Source organism: Entelurus aequoreus, linkage group LG09 (genome assembly GCF_033978785.1).
Source record: "Entelurus aequoreus isolate RoL-2023_Sb linkage group LG09, RoL_Eaeq_v1.1, whole genome shotgun sequence".
Taxonomy (NCBI): domain Eukaryota; kingdom Metazoa; phylum Chordata; class Actinopteri; order Syngnathiformes; family Syngnathidae; genus Entelurus; species Entelurus aequoreus.
This window is the reverse complement of record NC_084739.1, coordinates 66,661,999-66,687,491: the sequence shown is the minus strand read 5'-3', so window position 1 is coordinate 66,687,491 and position 25,493 is coordinate 66,661,999. Positions and strand designations below refer to the sequence as shown.

Sequence of the window (25,493 nt, the reverse complement as noted above, 5' to 3'; positions counted from 1 at the left end):
AGTGTTTTAAGATTTCGGGGGAGTATTTAGTAGGATTTGACACAACAAATAGAGTAATTAGTAAATAATGAGTAGAAATCGTTTGTGTTTTTATAATAAAAGCTACAAAAAAAATGTTTAGCCTTTGGTATCTGTTTGTCATCATGGAAAAAAATAAATAAAAATTAAATATTTTTATACTAAATTCCTAATAATTATTATGTAAATGTATGGGGGAGTATTTAGTAGGATTTGACACAACAAATAGAGTAATTAGTATTTGTTTGTCATCATGGACAAAAATAAATACAAATTAAATATTTTTATACTAAATTCCTAATAATTATTATGTAAATGTATGGGGGAGTATTTAGTAGGATTTGACACAACAAATAGAGTAATTAGTATTTGTTTGTCATCATGGAAAAAAAATAAAAATAAATATTTGTATACTAAATTCTTAATAACTGTTATGTAAATGTATGGGGGAGTATTTAGTAGGATTTGACACAACAAATAGAGTAATTAGTATTTGTTTGTCATCATGGAAAAAAAAAAAAAATTAAATATTTGTATACTAAATTCTTAATAACTGTTACCTAAGTGTATGTATTTGTTCATGAAAAATATATATATTTTTTTATTTTTAATAAATATTTATTTTAAAAATAAACTTGTTTTATTATGTAGTTTAATGTGATATTTTTTTTAATTTTTTTTATTTTTTTAAAGTGCACAACAAATAAAGTAATTAGTAAATAATGAGTAGAAAACGGTTTAGTTTTTATAATACAAGCTACACACAAAAAAATGTTTAGCCTTTGGTATCTGTTTGTCATCATGGAAAAAAATAAATAAAAATTAAATATTTTTGTACTAAATTCTTAATAATTATTATGTAAATGTATGGGGGAGTATTTAGTAGGATTTGACACAACAAATAGAGTAATTAGTATTTGTTTGTCATCATGGAAAAAATAAATAAATTAATTAAATATTTGTATACTAAATTCTTAATAACTATTACCTAAGTGTATGTATTTGTTCATGAAAAATATATATATTTTTTATTTTTAATAAATATTTATTTTAAAAATAAACTTGTTTTATTATGTAGTCTCATGTGATATTTTTTTTATTTTTTTTATTTTTTAAAGTGCTGTAAGATTTTTGGGGAGTATTTAGTAGGATTTGACACAACAAATAAAGTAATTAGTAAATAATGAGTAGAAAACGGTTTTGTTTTTATAATAAAAGCTACACACAAAAAAATGTTTAGCCTTCAGTATCTGTTTGTCATCATGGAAAAAAATATATATATATTTTCATACTAAATTCTAAATAATTATTACGTAAATGTATGTTTTTTTAGATTTTTAATAAATATTTATTTAAAAAATAAACCTGTTTTATTATGTAGTCTCATGTGATATTTTTTTTAAGAATTTTAAAGTGCCGTAAGATTTTTGGGGAGTATTTAGTAGGATTTGACACAACAAATAGAGTAATTAGTAAATAATTAGTGGAACACATTTTTGTTGTTGTAATAAAAGCTACAACATTTTTTTTTAGCCTTCGGTATCTGTTTGTCATCATGGAAAAAAATAAATAGAAATTAAATATTTTTATACTAAATTCTTAATAATTATTATGTAATTGTATGGGGGAGTATTAAGTAGGATTTGACACAACAAATAGAGTAATTAGTATTTGTTTGTCATCATGGAAAAAATAAATAAATAAATTAAATATTTGTATACTAAATTCTTAATAACTATTACCTAAGTGTATGTATTTGTTCATGAAAAATATATACATTTTTTATTTTTAATAAATATTTATTTTAAAAATAAACTTGTTTTATTATGTAGTCTCATGTGATATTTTTTTTAATTTTTTTTATTTTTTAAAGTGCACAACAAATAAAGTAATTAGTAAATAATGAGTAGAAAACGGTTTCGTTTTTATAATACAAGCTACACACAAAAAAATGTTTAGCCTTCAGTATCTGTTTGTCATCATGGAAAAAAAAATAGTAATAATATTTTCATACAAAATTCTAAATAATTATTACGTAAATGTATGTATTCATTCATGAAAAAAAATATTTTTTAGATTTTTAATAAATATTTATTTAAAAAATAAACCTGTTTTATTATGTAGTCTCATGTGATATATTTTTTAAGAATTTTAAAGTGCCGTAAGATTTTTGGGGAGTATTTAGTAGGATTTGACACAACAAATAGACTAATTAGTAAATAATTAGTGGAACACGTTTTTGTTGTTATAATAAAAGCTACAACATTTTTTTTTAGCCTTCGGTATCTGTTTGTCATCATGGAAAAAAATAAATAGAAATTAAATATTTTTATACTAAATTCCTAATAATTATTATGTAAATGTATGGGGGAGTATTTAGTAGGATTTGACACAACAAATAGAGTAATTAGTATTTGTTTGTCGTCATGGAAAAAATAAATAAATAAATTAAATATTTGTATACTAAATTCTTAATAACTATTACCTAAGTGTATGTATTTGTTCATGAAAAATATATAAATTTGTGATTTTTAATAAATATTTATTTTAAAAATAAACTTGTTTTATTATGTAGTCTCATGTGATATTTTTTTTATTTTTTTATTTTTTAAAGTGCTGTAAGATTTTTAGGGAGTATTCAGTAGGATTTGACACAACAAATAAAGTAATTAGTAAATAATGAGTAGAAAACGGTTTTGTTTTTATAATAAAAGCTACACACAAAAAAATGTTTAGCCTTCAGTATCTGTTTGTCATCATGGAAAAAAAATATATATATATATATTCATACTAAATTCTAAATAATTATTACGTAAATGTATGTATTCATTCATGAAAAATTTTTTTTTTTAGATTTTTAATAAATATTTATTTAAAAAATAAACCTGTTTTATTATGTAGTCTCATGTGATATATTTTTTAAGAATTTTAAAGTGCCGTAAGATTTTTGGGGAGTATTTAGTAGGATTTGACACAACAAATAGAGTAATTAGTAAATAATTAGTGGAACACGTTTTTGTTGTTATAATAAAAGCTACAACATTTTTTTTTAGCCTTCGGTATCTGTTTGTCATCATGGAAAAAAAAAATAGAAATTAAATATTTTTATACTAAATTCCTAATAATTATTATGTAAATGTATGGGGGAGTATTTAGTAGGATTTGACACAACAAATAGAGTAATTAGTATTTGTTTGTCGTCATGGAAAAAATAAATAAATAAATTAAATATTTGTATACTAAATTCTTAATAACTATTACCTAAGTGTATGTATTTGTTCATGAAAAATATATATATTTTTTATTTTTAATAAATATTTATTTTAAAAATAAACTTGTTTTATTATGTAGTCTCATGTGATATTTTTTTATTTTTTTATTTTTTAAAGTGCTGTAAGATTTTTGGGGAGTATTTAGTAGGATTTGACACAACAAATAAAGTAATTAGTAAATAATGTGTAGAAAACGGTTTCGTTTTTATAATAAAAGCTACACACAAAAAAATGTTTAGCCTTCAGTATCTGTTTGTCATCATGGAAAAAAAATTAAAAATTAAATATTTTCATACTAAATTCTAAATAATTATTACGTAAATGTATGTATTCATTCATGAAAAAACATTTTTTTTAGATTTTTAATAAATATTTATTTAAAAAATAAACCTGTTTTTTATGTAGTCTCATGTGATATTTTTTTAAGAATATTAAAGTGCCGTAAGATTTTTGGGGAGTATTTAGTAGGATTTGACACAACAAATAGAGTTATTAGTAAATAATTAGTGGAACACGTTTTTGTTGTTATAATAAAAGCTACAACATTTTTTTTTAGCCTTCGGTATCTGTTTGTCACCAAGGGAAAAAAAAAAGAATAAAAACATTTAAATATTTTTATACTAAATTCTTAATAATTATTACGTAAATGTATGTATTTATCCATGACAAAATACATATTTTTTAGATTTGTAATAAATATTTATGAAAAAAATAAACCTGTAGTCTCATGTGATTTTTTTAAAATAATTTTAAGAACTGTAAGATTTTGAGAAATGTTTCATTTTATTATTATTTTATTTTCAACAACATTACATGGACAGAATGTGCAAATATTAGGAAGCCGTTTCCTCCTTTAATTCTGCATTAGTCACATGGACTCCATTTTTTCTTTTACTCTCATTGTTGTAAATGCTGTTCATATCATGAGGATTTAGTAGGATTCGACACAACAAATAAGAGTAATTGGCGAATAATTAGTAGAAAACGGCTTTCTTTTTATTATTAAAGTTACAAAAATAAAAATTATTTAGCCTTCGGTATCTGTTTGTCATCATGGCAAAAAAAATTAAAATAAAATAAAATAAAAGTATACTAAATTCGTAATAATTATAACGTAAAGGTATTTATTCATGACAATATATCTATTTATTTACAAAAATAAACCTGTTTTTTTATGTAGCCTGGTGATTTTTTTTTTTTTTTTTTTTTAAAGTGCTTTAAGATTTTAAGAATTTTTTTTTTTGATTATTATTATTATTATTATTTTATTTCAAATAACATTAGAGGGACAGTGTGCAAATATTAGGTCAAACATAATGAAAGTGAACTGTAAATGCTGTAATTATGTGCTGAGAGGTCTAATTTTTGACTTAATTGGAAAACGGGGAATAATTGAAGAGATGATTATACTTCAAATGCAGCTCCTACCATCATGTGGAGTTATTAAACACAACAGGAGGTTGCCTACAGCCACAGGTGTGAATCCCAATGTTTTTTTTGACCACCGTATCTTTCGGACTATGAGGCGCACTTGAAATAATTTTCTCTCTGGTGCGCCTAATGCTCCTATTTATTCTGATTGTGCTTACCGACCTTGAAGCAATTTTACTTGGTACATGGTGTAATGATAAGTGTGACCAGCAGATGGCCGTCACACATAAGAGATACGTGTGGACTGCAGGTTGACGCCCCCTGTTCAATAAATTACGCTATCAAAGCAAGCCCAAAACGTTGATGAATTAAGAACATTACACTCAAAAAACTGTCAAAATGTTTTATCACGACTTTAGAAAGCTACGAAGCCACACCGCTTGATGGATTGTGGCCGCATTCCAACTACCATAGTCAGACGTACTGTGCTTCAGCATCCGGTTTATTATTATGGACGGACCCCAAAATGGCAACAATTAGGAGACATTGTCTGCCGTTTTGCTCCGCAATATTATGCAAAACCAACTTGTCTTACCTATTGGTGATCTGTATTTGGGATCTGCATAAGTCGCGAGAATGTGCCCGCATCCGCCATTGTAGTCAAAAAGCTCCTTTTTTTTCATCTATCTTCTCCTTCTAGGGCATGCTGTTGCCATTTCTAATATAAAGTAGCGTACAGCTCTAGCTTATTTATATATCCGTCGGTAGATTCGCTATGGAAGTGCTAAAAACTACCGGTACAACAAAGATTACGGGGAGAAGACGCTGTCGATGTGGAGGCACGTAGATAAGACGAACGACACACCCTGAAGAGACGTGTTACATGTAGAAAAAAACATAATCATGAAATGACCCCTTTTAATGCGCCTTAAATTCCGGTGTATCTTTTGGTCGGAAAAATACGGTAGTTTCTAATAATTCGATAACGGGATAGGATGGAAAATCCGGGTGTTGGCACATGTTTGAGTTACCACCAACCTCGTAGAGGTCGATCATGATGTTGCCCTCAGGTCCTCCGCTGCTCACCACGTTCTCCAGCATCAGCGTGAAGAACAGACCCCGGGACTCGGACATGTAGAGGTTGTACGAGTCGTTCTGGTGCCAGTCTTGGATGGCGGCCACCACCTGGTTATCGTCGGTGCTGATGATCTGCAAGTCCTGCAAATAAAGGAATGAGGAAAGAAAGACAGACAAAGACAGTAAATGGTTGGTGCAGGTTGCTAAGTAATAAGGGAGTTTATGGGCCTGCTACTATGCAAGCAGGCCCATATTATTATTGCTCATACTTCAACTTGTATTATTATAGTTCCGCACGTTTCTCTTACGATTAATACGAGACGGATCGGCCAACGAACCCTCACATATGTTATACCCTTGGAAAGGTCTCACTCGCGTCTACGGCGGTACTTTAAGTTGGCAGCATTCCGTGTTACCATGGTGACGCTATTTACGAATAAAATAAAAAATGGGCCAATTGAATGGGTACATACCCTTTTAATGGACGATTTGCTTTGACACCAAAAAGACAAGATTACCTCCTCTTGTAGCTCAGCAATGCTTTCCCGTAGCTCATTTTGTCTACTTTCGACACAAGCTAACCGATAGCATGCTAACGTTAGCTTGCTTGCATGCTAACATATAAGCGTGATATTTTTGGAGCTAAATTTTCTCCCGTTTACCCCAGAGTCAAATAACTTGGCACGTTACATTTGAATGTAAGCATGCTAACGTTTCAGGCTAGCTCCATAGCTCATTTTGTACAGTTACAACTAAAACTCACGGATTCAGACACTCGGCACCATCCTAAAAGTACGGCGGCTACCGGCGACCCCCGGCCGGAGGGCCACGGCACAGATAGCAGGCCCATCAAAATTACCGCAGGAATTCGCTAGTAAATACTCTCATATATCTTATGATTTTTATTATCATTTTAACTCTGTTTATGAAGTATCTATTAGCTTTTATTTACCACATACCAATTTACTCAATCCTGTTTTAGTTTTTAACTACATTTTTATGTAACATTTCTGCAATTTATGTCTTAATATTATATCTTATTAATTTATTTTATCCTATTTATATAGCTATTTCCAGCCTTTCCTCAGCACTTATGCAATGAAAACAAGAGGTATAGTACTGTTGTTGTTTTTTTTATTTCTTTCATATATATATATATATATATATATATATATATATATATATATATATATATATATATATATATATATATATATATATATATATATATATATATATATATATATATATATAATTTATTTTTTATTTGTATGAAAATTGCTATACAGATAAAGTTTGATTGAAATATGTAAAATTGATTGTGTCAAATATAAAAAAGATGACCTACATGTTGATATAAAATAAATATGGTTGCAAAGGTCAATGATAAGGTTGCTTGAATTAAGTTAAGAACATTAAGACGACGACAACAACCGCTCCCCAATCAAAAATAGTTTGTTCCGCTTGGATAGTGGCGAACATAGCACTCGACACAGACGTCGCAATGCCATCAAAGCTCACCTTTTAGCAGCAACATTTTGGAATGAGGATGAGGTGATAGAAGAAAGATAACCATAATAACCCCAACACTAACCCTACCCTAACCTTAACCCTAATCCCAACCCTAACCCTAACCCCAATCCCAACCCCAACCCTAACCCTAACCCAAACCCAAACCCAAACCCAAACCCCAACCCTCTGGTATTAATGGTCACAAACTAAAATAAACAAACTATACGTCGTATTGACAGCTACCACACTTTCATTAGCACCAATATGTGCGCAAGGTGCTGTTTTGCAGGTTAAATGCCGCATGCTAACTGCTAATTCGGCCGAACTCTACAATCAGAAGTGTACTTTTTGTACTTTTACTGTATTAAGAATGTTAATTTTTTTTTTTAAAGAAAAAAAAGATTTTCAAGGTAAAAGTTGATTGTCATGACAAAAAATGATTTTCAAGGTAAAAGTTGATTTTCAAGACAAACATTTTTTTTTAAAGAAAACAATGAATTTCAAGGTAAAAGTTGATTTTCATGACAAAAAATGATTTTCAAGGTAAAAGTTCATTTTCATGAAAAAAAAAAAGATTTTCAAGGTAAAAGTTGATTTTCAAGACAAAAAATTGTTTTAAGGAAAAAAATTATATTCAAGGTAAAAGTTGATTTTCATGACAAAAAATGATTTTCAAGGTAAAAGTTGATTTTCAAGACAATTTTTTTTTTTAAAGAAAAAAATGATTTTCAATTTAAAAGTTCATTTTCATGACAAAAAATGATTTTCAAGGTAAAAGTTGATTTTCAAGACAAACATTTTTTTTTAAGAAAAAAATTATATTCAAGGTAAAAGTTGATTTTAATGACAAAAAATGATTTTCAAGGTAAAAGTTGATTTTCAAGACAACATTTTTTTTTTAAAGAAAAAAATGATTTTCAATTTAAAAGTTGATTTTCATGACAAAAAATTATTTTCAAGGTAAAAGTTGATTTTCAAGACATTTTTTTTTAAAGAAAAAAATGATTTTCAAGGTAAAAGTTGATTTTCATGACAAAAAATGATTTTCAAGGTAAAAGTTGATTTTCATGACAAAAAATGATTTTCAAGGTAAAAGTTGATTTTCATGACAAAAAATGATTTTCAAGGTAAAAGTTGATTTTCAAGACAAAACATTTTTTTGAAAGAAAAAAATGATTTTCAATTTAAAAGTTGATTTTCATGACAAAAAATGAATTTCAAGGTAAAGGTTTATTTTCAAGACAAACATTTTTTTTTAAAGAAAACAATCATTTTCAAGGTAAAAAATGTTTTTCATGACAAAAAATGATTTTCAAGGTAAAAGTTGATTTTCATGACAAAAAATGATTTTCAAGGTAAAAGTTGATTTTCAAGACAAAAAATTTGTTTAAAGAAAAAAATGATTTTCAAGGTAAAAGTTGATTTTCAAGACAAACATTTTTTTTTAAAGAAAACAATTATTTTCAAGGTAAAAAATGATTTTCATGACAAAAAATATTTTCAAGGTAAAAGTTGATTTTAATGACAAAAAATGATTTTCAAGGTAAAAGTTGATTTTCATGACAAAAAATGATTTTCAAGGTAAAAGTTGATTTTCATGACAAAAAATGATTTTCAAGGTAAAAGTTGATTTTCAAGACAAATTTTTTTTTTTAAAGAAAAAAATGATTTTCAATTTAAAAGTTGATTTTCATGACAAAAAATGATTTTCAAGGTAAAAGTTTATTTTCAAGACAAACATTTTTTTTTTAAGAAAAAAATGATTTTCAAGGTAAAAGTTGATTTTCATGACAAAAAATGATTTTCAAGGTAAAAGTTGATTTTCATGACAAAAAATGATTTTCAAGGTAAAAGTTGATTTTCAAGACAAACATTTTTTTTTAAAGAAAAAAATGATTTTCAATTTAAAAGTTGATTTTCATGACAAAAAATGAATTTCAAGGTAAAAGTTTATTTTCAAGACAAACATTTTTTTTTAAAGAAAACAATCATTTTCAAGGTAAAAAATGATTTTCATGACAAAAAATGATTTTCAAGGTAAAAGTTGATTTTCATGACAAAAAATGATTTTCAAGGTAAAAGTTGATTTTCAAGACAAAACATTTGTTCAAAGAAAAAAATGATTTTCAAGGTAAAAGTTGATTTTCAAGACAAACATTTTTTTTTAAAGAAAACAATTATTTTCAAGGTAAAAAATGATTTTCATGACAAAAAAATATTTTCAAGGTAAAAGTTGATTTTAATGACAAAAAATGATATTCAAGGTAAAAGTTGATTTTCATGACAAAAAATGATTTTCAAGGTAAAAGTTGATTTTCAAGACAATTTAAAAAAAAAAAAAAAAAAAGATTTTCAATTTAAAAGTTGATTTTCATGACAAAAAATGATTTTCAAGGTAAAAGTTTATTTTCAAGACAAACATTTTTTTTTTAAGAAAAAAATGATTTTCAAGGTAAAAGTTGATTTTCATGACAAAAAATGATTTTCAAGGTAAAAGTTGATTTTCATGACAAAAAATGATTTTCAAGGTAAAAGTTGATTTTCAAGACAAAAAATTTTTTTTAAAGAAAAAAATGATTTTCAATTTAAAAGTTGATTTTCATGACAAAAAATGAATTTCAAGGTAAAAGTTTATTTTCAAGAAAAACATTTTTTTTTAAAGAAAACAATTATTTTCAAGGTAAAAAATGATTTTCATGACAAAAAATGATTTTCAAGGTAAAAGTTGATTTTCATGACAAAAAATGATTTTCAAGGTAAAAGTTGATTTTCAAGACAAAAAATTTGTTTAAAGAAAAAAATGATTTTTAAGGTAAAAGTTGATTTTCATGACAAAAAAATATTTTCAAGGTAAAAGTTGATTTTCAAGACAAAACGTTTTTTTAAAGAAAAAAATTATTTTCAAGGTAAATGTTGATTTTCATGAAAAAAAATTATTTTCAAGGTAAAAGTTGATTTTCAAGACAAACATTTTTTTTAAAGAAAAAAATTATTTTAAATTTAAAAGTTTATTTTCATGACAAAAAATGAATTTTAAGGTAAAAGTTGATTTTCAAGACAAACATTTTTTTTTAAAGAAAAAAATAATTTTCAAGGTAAAAAATGATTTTCATGACAAAAAATGATTTTCAAGGTAAAAGTTGATTTTCATGACAAAAAATGATTTTCAAGGTAAAAGTTGATTTTCAAGACAAAAAATGATTTTCAAGGTAATAGTTGATTTTCATGAAAAAAAAATGATTTTCAAGGTTAAAGTTGATTTTCAAGACAAAAAATGTGTTTAAAGAAAAAAATGATTTTCAAGGTAAAAGTTGGTTTTCATGACAACAAATGATTTTCAAGGTAAAAGTTGATTTTCAAGACAAACTTTTTTTTTTAAAGAAAACAATGATTTTCAAGGTAAAAGTTGATTTTCAAGGTAAAAGTTGATTTTCAAGGTAAAAGTTGATTTTCAAGACAAAAAATGATTTTTAAGGTAAAAGTTGATTTTCATGACAAAAAAATATTTTCAAGGTAAAAGTTGAATTTCAAGACAAAAAATGATTTTCAAGGTAAAAGTTGTTTTTCAAGACAAAACATTATTTTCAAGGTAAAAGTTGATTTTCAAGACAAAAAATTATTTTCAAGGTAAAAGTTGATTTTCAAGACAAAACATTTTTTTAAAGAAAAAAATGATTTTCAAGGTAAACGTTGATTTTCATGAAAAAAAAATATTTTCAAGGTAAAAGTTGATTTTCAAGACAAACATTTTTTTTAAAGAAAAAAATGATTTTAAATTTAAAAGTTTATTTTCATGACAAAAAATGATTTTCAAGGTAAAAGTTGATTTTCATGACAAAAAATGATTTTCAAGGTAAAAGTTGATTTTCAAGACAAAAAATGTGTTTAAAGAAAAACATTATTTTTAAGGTAAAAGTTGATTTTCATGACAAAAAATTATTTTCAAGGTAAAAGTTGATTTTCAAGGCAAAAAAATATTTTCAAGGTAAAAGTTGATTTTCAAGACAACATTTTTTTAAAATAAAACAATGATTTTCAAGGTAAAAGTTGATTTTCATGACAAAAAATTATTTTCAAGGTAAAAGTTGATTTTCAAGACAAAACATTTTTTTTTAAAGAAAAAAATGATTTTCAAGGTAAACGTTGATTTTCATGAAAAAAAAAATATTTTCAAGGTAAAAGTTGATTTTCAAGACAAACATTTTTTTTTAAAGAAAACAATGATTTTCAAGGTAAAAGTTGATTTTCAAGACAAACATTTTTTTTTAAAGAAAACAATGATTTTCAAGGTAAAAGTTGATTTTCATGACAAAAAATTATTTTCAAGGTAAAAGTTGATTTTCATGAAAAAAAAAAAGATTTTCAAGGTAAAAGTTGATTTTCAAGACAACATTTTTTTTTTAAAGGAAAAAATGATATTCAAGGTAAAAGTTCATTTTCATGACAAATAATGATTTTCAAGGTAAAAGTTGATTTTCAAGACAAACATTTTTTTTAAAGAAAAAAAATATTTTCAAGGTAAAAGTTGATTTTCATGACAAAAAATGATTTTCAAGGTAAAAGGATTTTCAAGATAAAAAAAAAATTTTAAAGAAAAAAATTATTTTAAATTTAAAAGTTGATTTTCATGACAAAAAATGATTTTCAAGGTAAAGTTGATTGGGTATTAATCATGAAATGTGGTTACATGAATGCTAATAAAAACTATGTAGTGATATATTTTACAGACAAAAAGTTGTACACATAATCCCATGCTTGTGCTACAGCACACATCTCATTGTGCAAAATATGAATGCTTTAAAGGGGAACTGCACTTTTTTTTGGAAGTTTGACTAGAAAGAAAACAATTTTTGTTTCTTTTTGCATTCTAACTTGTAATAATCGGCTCCTTCGAGCAGTGCAGCTAATGGTAGCAACTTATGCATCAACAATACCTTAATTATGTTCTGTAACCTGCCTAATAACCAAACCCTAGCAACATTGTAATTGTAAGAGCCAACACTGAGGAAGCGTTTTGCTAGCGTAGTAATACATGGCCTTGCGACGGCATTTGCTGTATGCTAGCTAGTTTGTGATGCACAACAACAATGCGATAGTACACAATCAGACATTCAACATACTCGTGAAAAACACAATTTTCTATTTTCATCGTAAGCTCGGGGAGTTTGTGTGTTTATTCAGGCACATGAACAATTAGAGGGAACATTGGCTGTGGTGCATTCAAGGACCCCCAATTAAGGCTAGAAACCCCAAGAGATGCAGTAATAATGATGTAATTATCCATTGATGATCATTCTACGTGATTCAGCTACTCTCTCTGCAGTAAAGAAGACTGATTTATAGTCTGATTGAAGTGAACATTGACAGATTATATGTTCATCTAAATTCAGCTAGTTCATTTTGAATCTTTCTCTTAAAAAAATATTTGGAAGGTTGTTTAATGGTATGTCAATCCCATCTTTGAAAAGTTAAAAACCTAATTAAGGTGTTTACATGCGTTTTAAAAAGCTAGTTTCAACCAAATCCATGCAATGATTAGTTTTTTTGGGCACATAAACATCTCAGATCTTGGGCATTTTAAAGTGCATGCAGAGGTACATTTAGCTGCTTTCAAAAATAAAATAAATACTGTCAGAATAATTGTATCTAAGTTATCACAAAACTTTGCGTTTCAATGAGTTCCCGGCGGGCAGACAAAAGCTGTCTTTGATCCTACCAAGCAGAAGGCTTGTGAAACTCCACTTTGTAGGATGGGAAGCGACATGAAGGTGTCAGTTTCTTTTATGTATTGCAATCCACAGGAAGATATTGTCTTGACCCGAGATCTACAAAGCGGAGAGGAAGCAGGACCTGACGCAAGCTCCAGGGACCTTTTCTTTGAACTGTTTTACAACCTTTTCTTTGAACTGTTTTGTAACCAAAGGCGATGGCTGTTTACGACCCCCCCTCCCTTAGAAACAGCTGTTGCCATAATTTCAGGCAAAGTCCAAATAAAAGAGGAGGCGTACAATCTTTCGTCAGAGCTGTGGTTCCAGACCACAGCAAAGGTTACCATGTTGTTCCAGACCACAGCAAAGGTAACCATGTTGTTCCAGACCACAGCAAATGTTACCATGTGGTTCCAGACCACAGCAAAGGCTACCATGTTGTTCTAGACCACCGCAAACGTAAACATGTTGTTCCAGACCACAGCAAACATTACCCAGCTTGCAAAGAGTGTATTAAATCCATTAGTCCTTTAACTTGGACACACACATCTATACCTTTGGCCATTTACAGGAGTTATCTCACCCTTCGGAGAAGTTGACCAATGTTTTCCAATGTTGCAAAAATGTGTAGTACAAAAATTTTGTTTTTGCAATTTTTTTTTAATAAAGTCCAAGGAAATATTAAAAAATAAAATCTAACACAATTAAAAATAAATACAATTATATGACATTATTTTTGTTTAATTTAATTATTTGCATTAAATTGCATTAAATTAAAATAAAACATTTTGGTGAATGTTTTTTCTTCCCCCGATTCAAAAATAAGTACAACTATATAACATTATGTTTGTTAAATTGAATTATTTGTTTTAAATTGCTTAGTTGATGTTATTGACTTGTTGGAGTGCTAATCAGGCATATTTGGTCAGTGCATGACTGCAAGCTAATCCATGCTAACATGCTATTTAGGCTCGCTGTATGTACATATTGCATCATTATGCCTCATTTGTAGGTATATTTGAGCTCATTTAATTTCCTTGAATTATATCCTCTGTGCATTTAATTCACATTTGCATGTCTCATGACACATTATCTGTATGTAATATTGGCTGCATTTCTGATAGTTGTTGTGTGCCTTGTTGTTCCAGACCACAGCAAACGTTACCATGTTGTTCCAGACCACAGCAAACGTTACCATGTGGTTCCAGACCACGGCAAATGTTACCATGTGGTTCCAGACCACGGAAAACGTTACCATGTTATTCCAGACCACAGCAAATGTTACCCAGCTTGCAAAGAGTGAATTAAATCCATTAACTTGGACACACACATTTATACCTTTGGCCATTTCCAGGAGTTATCTCACCCTTTGGAGAAGTTTACCAATGTTTTCCAATGTTGAAAAAATGGATAGTACAAACATTTAGTTTTTGCAATTTTTTAAAAATAAAATCGAAGGGAATATTAGAAAATAAAATCCAACAAAATTAAAAATAAATACAATTATATGAAATTATTTTTGTTTAATTTAATTATTTGTATTAAATTGCTTAGTTGATGTTATTGACTTGCTGGAGTGCTAATCAGGCATATTTGGTCAGTGCATGACTGCAAGCTAATCCATGCTAACATGCTATTTAGGCTCGCTGTATGTACATATTGCATCATTATGCCTCATTTGTAGGTATATTTGAGCTCATTTAATTACCTTGAATTATATCCTCTGTGCATTTAATTCATATTTGCATGTCTCATGACACATTATCTGTATGTAATATTGGCTGCATTTCTGATAGTTGTTGTGTGCCTTGTTGTTCCAGACCACAGCAAACGTTACCATGTTGTTCCGGACCACAGCAAACGTTACCATGTGGTTCCAGACCACGGCAAACGTTACCATGCGGTTCCAGACCACAGCAAATGTTACCTTGTGGTTCCAGACCACAGCAAAGGCTACCGTGTTGTTACAGACCACAGCAAACATTACCATGTTGTTCCAGACCACAGCAAACGTTACCCAGCTTGCAAAGAGTGTATTAAATCCATTAACTTGGACACACACATTTATACCTTTGGCCATTTCCAGGAGTTATCTCACCCTTTGGAGAAGTTGACCAATGTTTTCCAATGTTGTAAAAATGGATAGTACAAAAATTAAGTTTTTGCAATTATTTAAAAATAAAATCAAAGGAAATATTAAAAAATAAAATCTAAAAAAATTAAAAATAAATACAAATATATGACATTATTTTTGTTAAATTTAATTGTTTGTACTAAATTGCATTAAATTTAAATAAAACATTGTTGTGAATGTTTTTTCTTCCCCCCGATTCAACCAAATCCATGCGATAATTTCTTTTCGCCTTACCTTTGGCAGGGTGTACTTGGGAAGCTTGACAGGATAGAAGGAGTGTCTCCTGTAGGACACGTAGTGGACAGGCTGGCCTCCGACGGGCACCTGGGAACCAAAACACTTCATCACATTTCAGCATTTCCACTCTTGACAGCACAAAACGAGCGGAACCAATTAGGATGTTGCACATTACAGCAGATATGAGCTTTAACACACAACACAGTGATTTTCAATTTCATGCAGGATAATAACCTTGTTTTAGATAATGGCAAACACGGCTGTACAATCACTAGTGAATGTGGTGTTTTGTTGTAACGACTCTTAATTGACTTTTAATGAGGCCTTGCGATTATAAAAAAAAAAAAAAAAAAAAAACCCACCTGGATGAAAACGTATTCATCTTGAACCACCAGGGAGTTGGGGATGATAAACCCCGGGAAAGGCTTGCCCTGGTTTCCCTCGGAGCAGTTCTGGAGTTTGCAAGTGATGTACTGCGACCCTGCGGGCACAGCCCAGACAAGAGTGCTAAAAATACAACAAAAAGGGGGAGGAGAAAACACCAAACAAAGCTTCTGGAGGCCACCGTCAAGGCTTGAGCGGCGCTTATGAAGGGAATCACGAAAAAGGCACAAATTTGGGCGAGTGTCACGGACGTGGAGAGAGAGAGAGAGAGAGAGAGAGAGAGAGAGAGAGAGAGAGAGAGAGAGAGAGAGAGAGAGAGAGAGAGAGAGAGAGAGAGAGCTGTCGGAGAGAGTTTAAGGTAAAAGTTGATTTTCATGACAAAAAAATATTTTCAAGGTAAAAGTTGATTTTCAAGACAAAAAATGATTTTCAAGGTAAAAGTTGTTTTTCAAGACAAAAAATTATTTTCAAGGTAAAACTTGATTTTCAAGACAAAACATTTTTTAAAGAAAAAAATGATTTTCAAGGTAAACGTTGATTTTCATGACAAAAAATTATTTTCAAGGTAAAAGTTGATTTTCAAGACAAAACATTTTTTTAAAGAAAAAAATGATTTTCAAGGTAAACGTTGATTTTCATGAAAAAAAATTATTTTCAAGGTAAAAGTTGATTTTCAAGACATACATTTTTTTTAAAGAAAAAAATGATTTTAAATTTAAAAGTTTATTTTCATGACAAAAAATGAATTTTAAGGTAAAAGTTGATTTTCAAGACAAACATTTTTTTTTAAAGAAAAAAATAATTTTCAAGGTAAAAAATGATTTTCATGACAAAAAATGATTTTCAAGGTAAAAGTTGATTTTCATGACAAAAAATGATTTTCAAGGTAAAAGTTGATTTTCAAGACAAAAACTGTGTTTAAAGAAAAAAATTATTTTTAAGGTAAAAGTTGATTTTCATGACAAAAAATTATTTTCAAGGTAAAAGTTGATTTTCAAGACAAAAAATTATTTTCAAGGTAAAAGTTGATTTTCAAGACAAATTTTTTTTTAAATAAAACAATGATTTTCAAGGTAAAAGTTGATTTTCATGAAAAAAAATTATTTTCAAGGTAAAAGTTGATTTTCAAGACAAAACATTTTTTTTTAAAGGAGTTGGGGATGATAAACCCCGGGAAAGGCTTGCCCTGGTTTCCCTCGGAGCAGTTCTGGAGTTTGCAAGTGATGTACTGCGACCCTGCGGGCACAGCCCAGACAAGAGTGCTAAAAATACAACAAAAAGGGGGAGGAGAAAACACCAAACAAAGCTTCTGGAGGCCACCGTCAAGGCTTGAGCGGCGCTTATGAAGGGAATCACGAAAAAGGCACAAATTTGGGCGAGTGTCACGGACGTGGAGAGAGAGAGAGAGAGAGAGAGAGAGAGAGAGAGAGCTGTCGGAGAGAGTTAGCGTCAGTCCAACCAGGCGTTTCCACCGGGACACGCATTAACACGCCCAGTTTGGAGAGGCGGACCAGGAACGAGCTAAGTGGCAGTCTGGCATTTGCAAAATAAATTAGGCCAACACCAGCATTTCAATCAAGAAATATATTTTTTAGTACGGAACTTTTGTTACCCTTGAGTCACCTTTGCCAAAAAACTGACATTTTCTGTATATTGTTTGTTTTTTAATAACTTATTTGCACAAAAAGTTAAATGTTGTGCATTTTGTACCCGTACTGTACCCAAAATTAGCCAAACCGTAATTATTTATTTACAATTAATTTCGACCTGTTAGCACATTGGACAGTGTGACCTCCGACCTTGACATGGCCGATACTTACGTCCGTCAGAGATGCTGATCTCCACGTGGATCGTTCCTTGTTCTTTGTCCAAACCCAGCCTGGACCTGATCAATCACAGCAAAATCAGAATATGAATCATTTAATGCCTCCTTATTGGAATGGTAGCGTTTACTAATGGATGATTGGTATTGGAAAGGTAGCTTTTACTGATAGATGATCGGTATTGGAATGGTAGCGTTTACTAATGGATGATCGGTACCGGAATGGAAGTGTTTACTAATGGATGATCGGTATTGGAATGGTAGCGTTTACTAATAGATGATCGGTATTGGAATGGTAGCGTTTACTAATGGATGAACAGTATGGGAATGGTAGCATTTACTAATGGATGATCGGTATTGGAATGGTAGCTTTTACTGATAGATGATCGGTATTGGAATGATAGCATTTACTAATGGATGATCGGTATTGGAATGGTAGCGTTTACTAATGGATGATCATATTGGAATGGTAGCATTCACTAATGGATGATCGGTATTGGAATGGTAGCATTTACTAATGGATGATCGGTATTGGAATGGTAGCATTTACTAATGGATGAACAGTATGGGAATGGTCGCGTTTACTAATGGATGATCGGTATCGGAATGGTAGCGTTTACTAATGGATGATTGGTATTGGAATGGTAGCGTTTACCAATGGATGATCGTATTGGAATGGTAGCATTCACTAATGGATGATCGGTATTGGAATGGTAGCATTTACTAATGGATGAACAGTATGGGAATGGTCGTGTTTACTAATGGATGATCGGTATCGGAATGGTAGCGTTTACTAATGGATGATCGGTTTTGGAATGGTAGCATTTACTAATGGATGAACAGTATGGGAATGGTAGCGTTTACTAATGGATGATCGGTATTGGAATGGTAGCATTTACTAATGGATGATCGTATTGGAATGGTAGCGTTTACTAATGGATGATTGTATTGGAATGGTAGCATTCACTAATGGATGATCGGTATTGGAATGGTAGCATTTACTAATGGATGATCGGTATTGGAATGGTAGCATTTACTAATGGATGAACAGTATGGGAATGGTCGCGTTTACTAATGGATGATCGGTATCGGAATGGTAGCGTTTACTAACGGATGATCAGTATTGGAATGGTAGCGTTTACTAATGGATGATCGTATTGGAATGGTAGCATTCACTAAAGGATGGTCGGTATTGGAATGGTAGCATTTACTAATGGATGAACAGTATGGGAATGGTCGCGTTTACTAATGGATGATCGGTATCGGAATGGTAGCGTTTACTAATGGATGATCGGTTTTGGAATGGTAGCATTTACTAATGGATGAACAGTATGGGAATGGTAGCGTTTACTAATGGATGATCGGTATTGGAATGGTAGCATTTACTAATGGATGAACAGTATGGGAATGGTAGCGTTTACTAATGGATGATCGGTATTGGAATGGTAGCATTTACTAATGGATGAACAGTATGGGAATGGTAGTAGCGTTTACTAATGGATGATCGGTATTGGAATGGTAGCTTTTACTGATAGATGATCGGTATCGGAATGGTAGCTTTTACTGATAGATGATCGATATCGGAATGGTAGCGCTTAGTCATGGATGATCAATATGAGAATGGTAGCATTTACTAATGAATGATCGGTATCGAAATGGTAGCGTTTACTAATGGGTGATCAGTATTGGAATGGTAGCGTTCACTACTGGATGATTGGTATCGGAATGGTAGCATTCACTAATGGCTAATCGGTATGGGAATGGTAGCGTTCACTAACGGATGATCGTATTGGAATCAGCAACATAAAAACCATGAATCAGAAAAATCCCTACCACCAATAAATGCAACTTTTGAAACAAACCCTTGACCTGGTAGTCTCTGCAGCTGAGTACACAAAGGTGGCACACCCACATCACAACGTGAGTAGTAAGGGGAAGAGAGGAGACAGGAGAGCGTCCCCATGGCCGTGTTGACAGGCACAATTGATCCCGCTGGCGTCGCCGCAGCGGCCACTCAACTCCTTTGCGTGTCAAAATAAAAATACAATTCTAAAAGGGAACTAAACAGGTTGCGATGCAGTGTTGCCATGGCGACCACAGGGTGTTTGCTCCTCGTGACGGCACGCTGCGGATAACTCCCTGAACAGTCTCCATTCTGAAATACCGCATTAAGTCACATTGGCATTGTTCAATATATCGGGAAAAATATTATCTTAGGTGTAACATAAAGAATTTAAATGTATAATAAATATATATTCAGGAATATCTTTAATCAAAATACTGTGTATTAAAATTGTGTTTACCATTTATTTATTTATTTTCTTAGAATGGTTTTTCCTTCGTTTTTAAGCCGAATGCCCTTAATCGCATTTATTTACTATTTAGAGTGCATTTAAAAAAGAAAACATATGTTCTTGTCTTACATAATGATTGTGAAAGACAGGCAACATTTTAAAAAACAAAACAGTGCAGTTTCCCTTTAAGAAACTTCTTTATGACTTCTTCTGTTCGTTTGAGATTGTCACTACTGCCACATGTGGTGGAAAAGTGTATTGCAGCCGAGAAACATATATCATAAACAATATCAAGTTGTAAAAACCAATGTCGATTTGACACAAAAATTCTGGCAACTAAGCCGCCAGCTTTTTCCGTATTATTATGTACATTAGGGATATTGCAGTCTACACGTATCTCTTATGTGTGACTGCCATCATACTGCAGTCTACATGTATCTCTTATGTATGACTGCCCTCCTATTGCAGTCTACACGTATCTCTTATGTGCGACTGCCATCATACTGCAGTCTACACGTATCTCTTATGTGTGACTGCCATCATATTGCAGTCTACACATATCTCTTATGTGTGACTGCCATCATATTGCAGTCTACACGTATCTCTTATGTGCGACTGCCATCATATTGCAGTCTACACATGTCTCTTATGTATGACTGCCATCTACTGGTCACACTTATCATTTCACCATGTACCAAATAAAATAGCTTGGAGGTCGGTAAGCACAACCAGAATGTATTGCTTATGTGTGACTGCCATCATATTGCAGTCTACACGTATCTCTTATGTGTGACTGCCATCATATTGCAGTCTACACATGTCTCATATGTATGACTGCCGTCATATTGCAGTCTACACGCATCTCTTATGTGTGACTGCCATCATACTGCAGTCTACACGTATCTCTTATGTGTGACTGCCATCATATTGCAGTCTACACGTATCTCTTGTGTGTGACTGCCATCATACTGCAGTCTACACATATCTCTTGTGTGTGACTGCCGTCATATTGCAGTCTACACGTATCTCTTATGTGCGACTGCCATCATATTGCAGTCTACACACATCTATTATGTGTGACTGCCATCATATTGCAGTGTAGACATATATCTTATGTGTGACTGCCATCATATTGCAGTCTACACGTATCTCTTATGTGTGACTGCCATCATATTGCAGTCTACATGTATCTCTTATGTATGACTGCCGTCATATTGCAGTCTACACGTATCTCTTATGTGTGACTGCCATCATATCGCAGTCTACACGTATCGCTTATGTGTGACTGCCATCATATCGCAGTCTACACGTATCTCTTATGTGCAACTGCCATCTACTGGTCACACTTATCATCACACCATGTACCAAATAAAATAGCTTCGAGGTCGGTAAGCACAACCCGAATTATTGCGTACATTAGGCGCACCGGGTTATAATAAAACATTTTGACAGATTTTTGAGCACCGTGTGTAATGTTCTATATTTTCAATGGAACATATACAATGTTGGTGTTGTTTACTTGAGTCATATTGGAGTCTACACGTGTCTCTTATGTGTGACTGCCATCATATTGCAGTCTACACATATCTCGTATGTGTGACTAACATCTACTGGTCACACTAATCATTACACCACGTACCAAACAAAATAGCTTCGAGGTCTGTAAGCACAACCAGAATGTATCGTTTATGTGTGACTGCCATCATATTGCAGTCTACATGTATCTCTTATGTGTGACTGCCATCATATTGCAGTCTACATGTATCTCTTATTTGTGACTGCCATCATATTGCAGTCTACATGTATCTCTCATGTGTGACTGCCATCTACTGGTCCCACTTATCATTTCACCGTTTACCAAATAAAATAGCTTTGAGGTCGGTAAGCACAACCAGAATTATTCCGTACATTAGGCGCACTGTCGAGTTTTGAGTAAATGAAAGGATTTTAAGTGCGCCTTATAAAAAATGTGTTTTAATAAAAATTTTAAAATTTAAAAAATAAGTGCGAAATATACGGTACCGTAAAATGTTGTAAAAAATAAAATAAAAAACACTATATTTTATCGTAAAATTTTGTAAATGTAAAGTTTTTGCTGTAAAATCGACAGTCTACTTAAAAAATATATATATATATATATAACTAAAAATGAAATCCAGAGGCAAATTCCTACATTATTCACTGTTACAAGCGGCCCTCAGATGGCAGCCATAACTGCCATGTGGCCCTCAATGTTAACCACTTTGACATCCCTGGCGTATGTTGAAGAACAGCACAATCCATCAAGCGGTGTGGCTTCGTAGCTTACCAAAGTCCTACTAAAACCTTTTGATAGATTTTTGAGTAATGTTCTATATTTTCAATGGAGCATATTACATTTTGGTGTTGTTTACTGGCGTCATATTGCAGTCCACACGTATATCTTATGTGTGACTGCCATCTTACTGGTCACACTTATCATCTCACCATGTACCAAATAAAATAGCTTTGAGGTCGGTAAGCACAACCAGAATTTTGCCGTACATTAGGCGTAAGCACAACCAGAATGTATCATTTATGTGTGACTGCCATCATATTGCAGTCTACATGTATCTCTTATGTGTGACTGCCATCATATTGCAGTCTACATGTATCTCTTATGTGTGACTGCCATCATATTGCAGTCTACACGTATCTCTCATGTGTGACTGCCATCTACTGGTCCCACTTATCATTTCACCGTTTACCAAATAAAATAGCTTTGAGGTCGGTAAGCACAACCAGAATTATTCCGTACATTAGGCGCACTGTCGAGTTTTTGAGTAAATGAAAGGATTTTAAGTGTGCCTTGTAAAAAATGTGTTTTAATAAAAATAAAAAAATTTAAAAAATAAGTGCGCCATGTAGTCCGAAATATACAGTACCGTAAAATGTTGTAAAAAATAAAATAAAAAACACTATATTTTATCGTAAAATGTTGTAAATGTAAAGTTTTTACTGTAAAATCGACAGTCTACCTAAAAAAAATATATATATAATTAATAATGAAATCCAGAGGCAGTCATACATTATTCACTGTTACAAGTGGCCCTCTGATGGCAGCCATAACTGCGAAGTGGCCCTCAATGTTAACCACTTTGACATCCCTGGCATGGTTTTGAGCCCTCACTAATAAGCAGTGAACTGATCTAAAGACACAAAGCAACTTGCATTAGATGTCTTAATGAAGCGTATTGTATTATGGATACGCTTTAAATAACGTATGAAGTAAAGAACAGAGGGAATAGACTGCGAGGTCCATATTTAGCGCCCATGTTCTACGCGAGGGGCCCGTGGTAACGACCGTCGTCGCGGGAGCAATAACACAAGCAGCCGACGCATTAAAGTGATGGACACGCGACCCCGAGTGCGCCTTATGGCCGAGGTGTATTTAGCCATTTTGATCGCAGCTATTTTGACTCAAGACGGGGGCCCCTTCTCCCTCTCGGTGAAGTCCAATATAAGAAGAGGCCATCCTGCCTCCCTCAGCACTCTGTAATTGCTCCCCAGCTCCATCTTCTTTAATGGACTGGCTGTCTAATACTTCATCCCATTCTATCAGCACACGGCAGCTCCAACACCGAGGCGAACCCGCCCGCCGGCCCATAACTAACACGTCCGGGGCCCCGCCAGGGTGTATGTAGAAAAGTAAATCATCTTTGTTAGACTCTGCGGTTACGCAACACCTTCATGGCGGCGCCGGAGTCGGGGGGGGATTTATGGGAATGTTCCGGTCGAATTTATTTCCCCAAGAAAAATCTAATTTTAACACCAGAAGGAGGTTCGCCTCCAGCGCCTAATATCAAATTAATATTTGAAACCGCTCTCACGCTTAAATTTATGGCGGGAGTTTGACCTTCACTTCATTAGTGTTTTGTCACGAACGTCCCGAGGATACCGGAAACATCGTCAATCTCCGCGTAAACGCTCTCCTTTAACGCCCTCAACTCAAAAGATCATTTCAGTCTTAATTCAGGGACTTTAAAAAGGCTTTATAAAAAGCCTATAATTCAACATGAAGCACTAAGGAAAACATGTACTAACAAGTATTATCGGCGAACAGCCGCAGTGGGAACCAATGTTGACCCTGTAAGACCCCTTGTTGTAAAATGACAACGTTACCTTTAACCATCCTAAAAAAAAGTATGGGAATGGTAGCGTTTACTAATGGATGATCGGTATTGGAATGGTAGCTTTTAATGATAGATGATCGGTATTGGAATGATAGCATTTACTAATGGATGATCGGTATTGGAATGGTAGCGTTTACTAATGGATGATCGGTATTGGAATGGTAGTGTTTACTAATGGATGATCATATTGGAATGGTAGTGTTTACTAATGGATGATCATATTGGAATGGTAGCATTCACTAATGGATGATCGGTATTGGAATGGTAGTATTTACTAATGGATGATCGGTATTGGAATGGTAGCATTTACTAATGGATGAACAGTATGGGAATGGTCGCGTTTACTAATGGATGATCGGTATCGGAATGGTAGCGTTTACTAATGGATGATTGGTATTGGAATGGTAGCGTTTACCAATGGATGATCGTATTGGAATGGTAGCATTCACTAATGGATGATCGGTATTGGAATGGTAGCATTTACTAATGGATGAACAGTATGGGAATGGTTGCGTTTACTAATGGATGATCGGTATCGGAATGGTAGCGTTTACTAATGGATGATCGGTATTGGAATGGTAGCATTTACTAATGGATGAACAGTATGGGAATGGTAGTAGCGTTTACTAATGGATGATCGGTATTGGAATGGTAGCTTTTACTGATAGATGATCGTATCGGAATGGTAGCTTTTACTGATAGATGATCGGTATCGGAATGGTAGCGCTTAGTCATGGATGATCAATATGGTAATGGAATTGTTGTAAAATAACAACGTTACCTTTAACCATCCTAAAAAACAATCGGTTATATTTTTTTTTTACCACATTTACATAGTCATTGGGTGCTATTGTTCAGTCTCACAAGGCTATTGGATTGTACATTTGTTTTAAAAGTCACACCTTCTGGCCATGAACTCACACAACCTCTCAAGGTTTCCTTCGAACAACATCTATTTGTTTCATTGGACTGGATTCATCAGATTCAAGTAAGTATAATGTCTTTTATATTTTTTTTTGGGTCCAACGGCTGCTTACGACCTTTTCTTTGAACCAACCTTTTCTTTGAATTGTTTTGTGATAAAGGCAACGACTGTTTACGACCCCCCTCTCTTAGAAACAGCTGTTGCCATGTAATCAGGGAAAGGGGGTGCAGCTGGAGAAGACAATTGCTATCGTGCCCAATACAAGCCATTACTGATACCATTCAATAAAAATTGTCAATACCTGGAATTAAGAGGATATTCTGTGGGCTTCACATGAACAGAACATTTTGAAGTGCATCCACGGGAGGAAAAAATAAACTTTTTTTGAAGGCAGCAGCTCAGGAAATGGAGATTGGCTTCATTCAGACTCCCGAACAACAAGGAGTGAGATGAAAGATAATGAAGCAAACCTCTTCACACCGCACTTGTACACTCCAAACTGATTAACTCTGTATGCCATACCACTAGAGAGCTTGTCCACAGCACTAGCAAACCACCAACCGTCTTTACCTTCCGATTTAAAACTCC

General features: G+C 32.2%; 2 protein-coding genes across 2 annotated transcripts in view; both read right to left on the bottom strand.

Annotated features, from left to right (window-relative positions):
• The window catches only part of LOC133657636 (VPS10 domain-containing receptor SorCS1-like), a 79,124-nt gene extending 63,725 nt beyond the window's left edge, over window positions 1–15,399 (bottom strand). The window contains exons 1-2 of the mRNA XM_062059203.1: window positions 15,327–15,399; window positions 5,700–5,879 (exon numbers count right to left, since the gene is read on the bottom strand). Of these exons, the coding sequence (XP_061915187.1) occupies window positions 5,700–5,795 (96 nt within the window). The 5' untranslated portion in view covers window positions 5,796–5,879; window positions 15,327–15,399. The remainder of the gene's footprint in view (window positions 1–5,699; window positions 5,880–15,326) is intronic.
• Window positions 12,559–25,493, bottom strand: part of LOC133657021 (VPS10 domain-containing receptor SorCS1-like) — a 107,859-nt gene continuing 94,924 nt past the window's right edge. The window contains exons 6-10 of the mRNA XM_062057904.1: window positions 17,534–17,598; window positions 16,899–16,949; window positions 15,692–15,810; window positions 15,327–15,416; window positions 12,559–12,594 (exon numbers count right to left, since the gene is read on the bottom strand). Of these exons, the coding sequence (XP_061913888.1) occupies window positions 12,559–12,594; window positions 15,327–15,416; window positions 15,692–15,810; window positions 16,899–16,949; window positions 17,534–17,598 (361 nt within the window). The remainder of the gene's footprint in view (window positions 12,595–15,326; window positions 15,417–15,691; window positions 15,811–16,898; window positions 16,950–17,533; window positions 17,599–25,493) is intronic.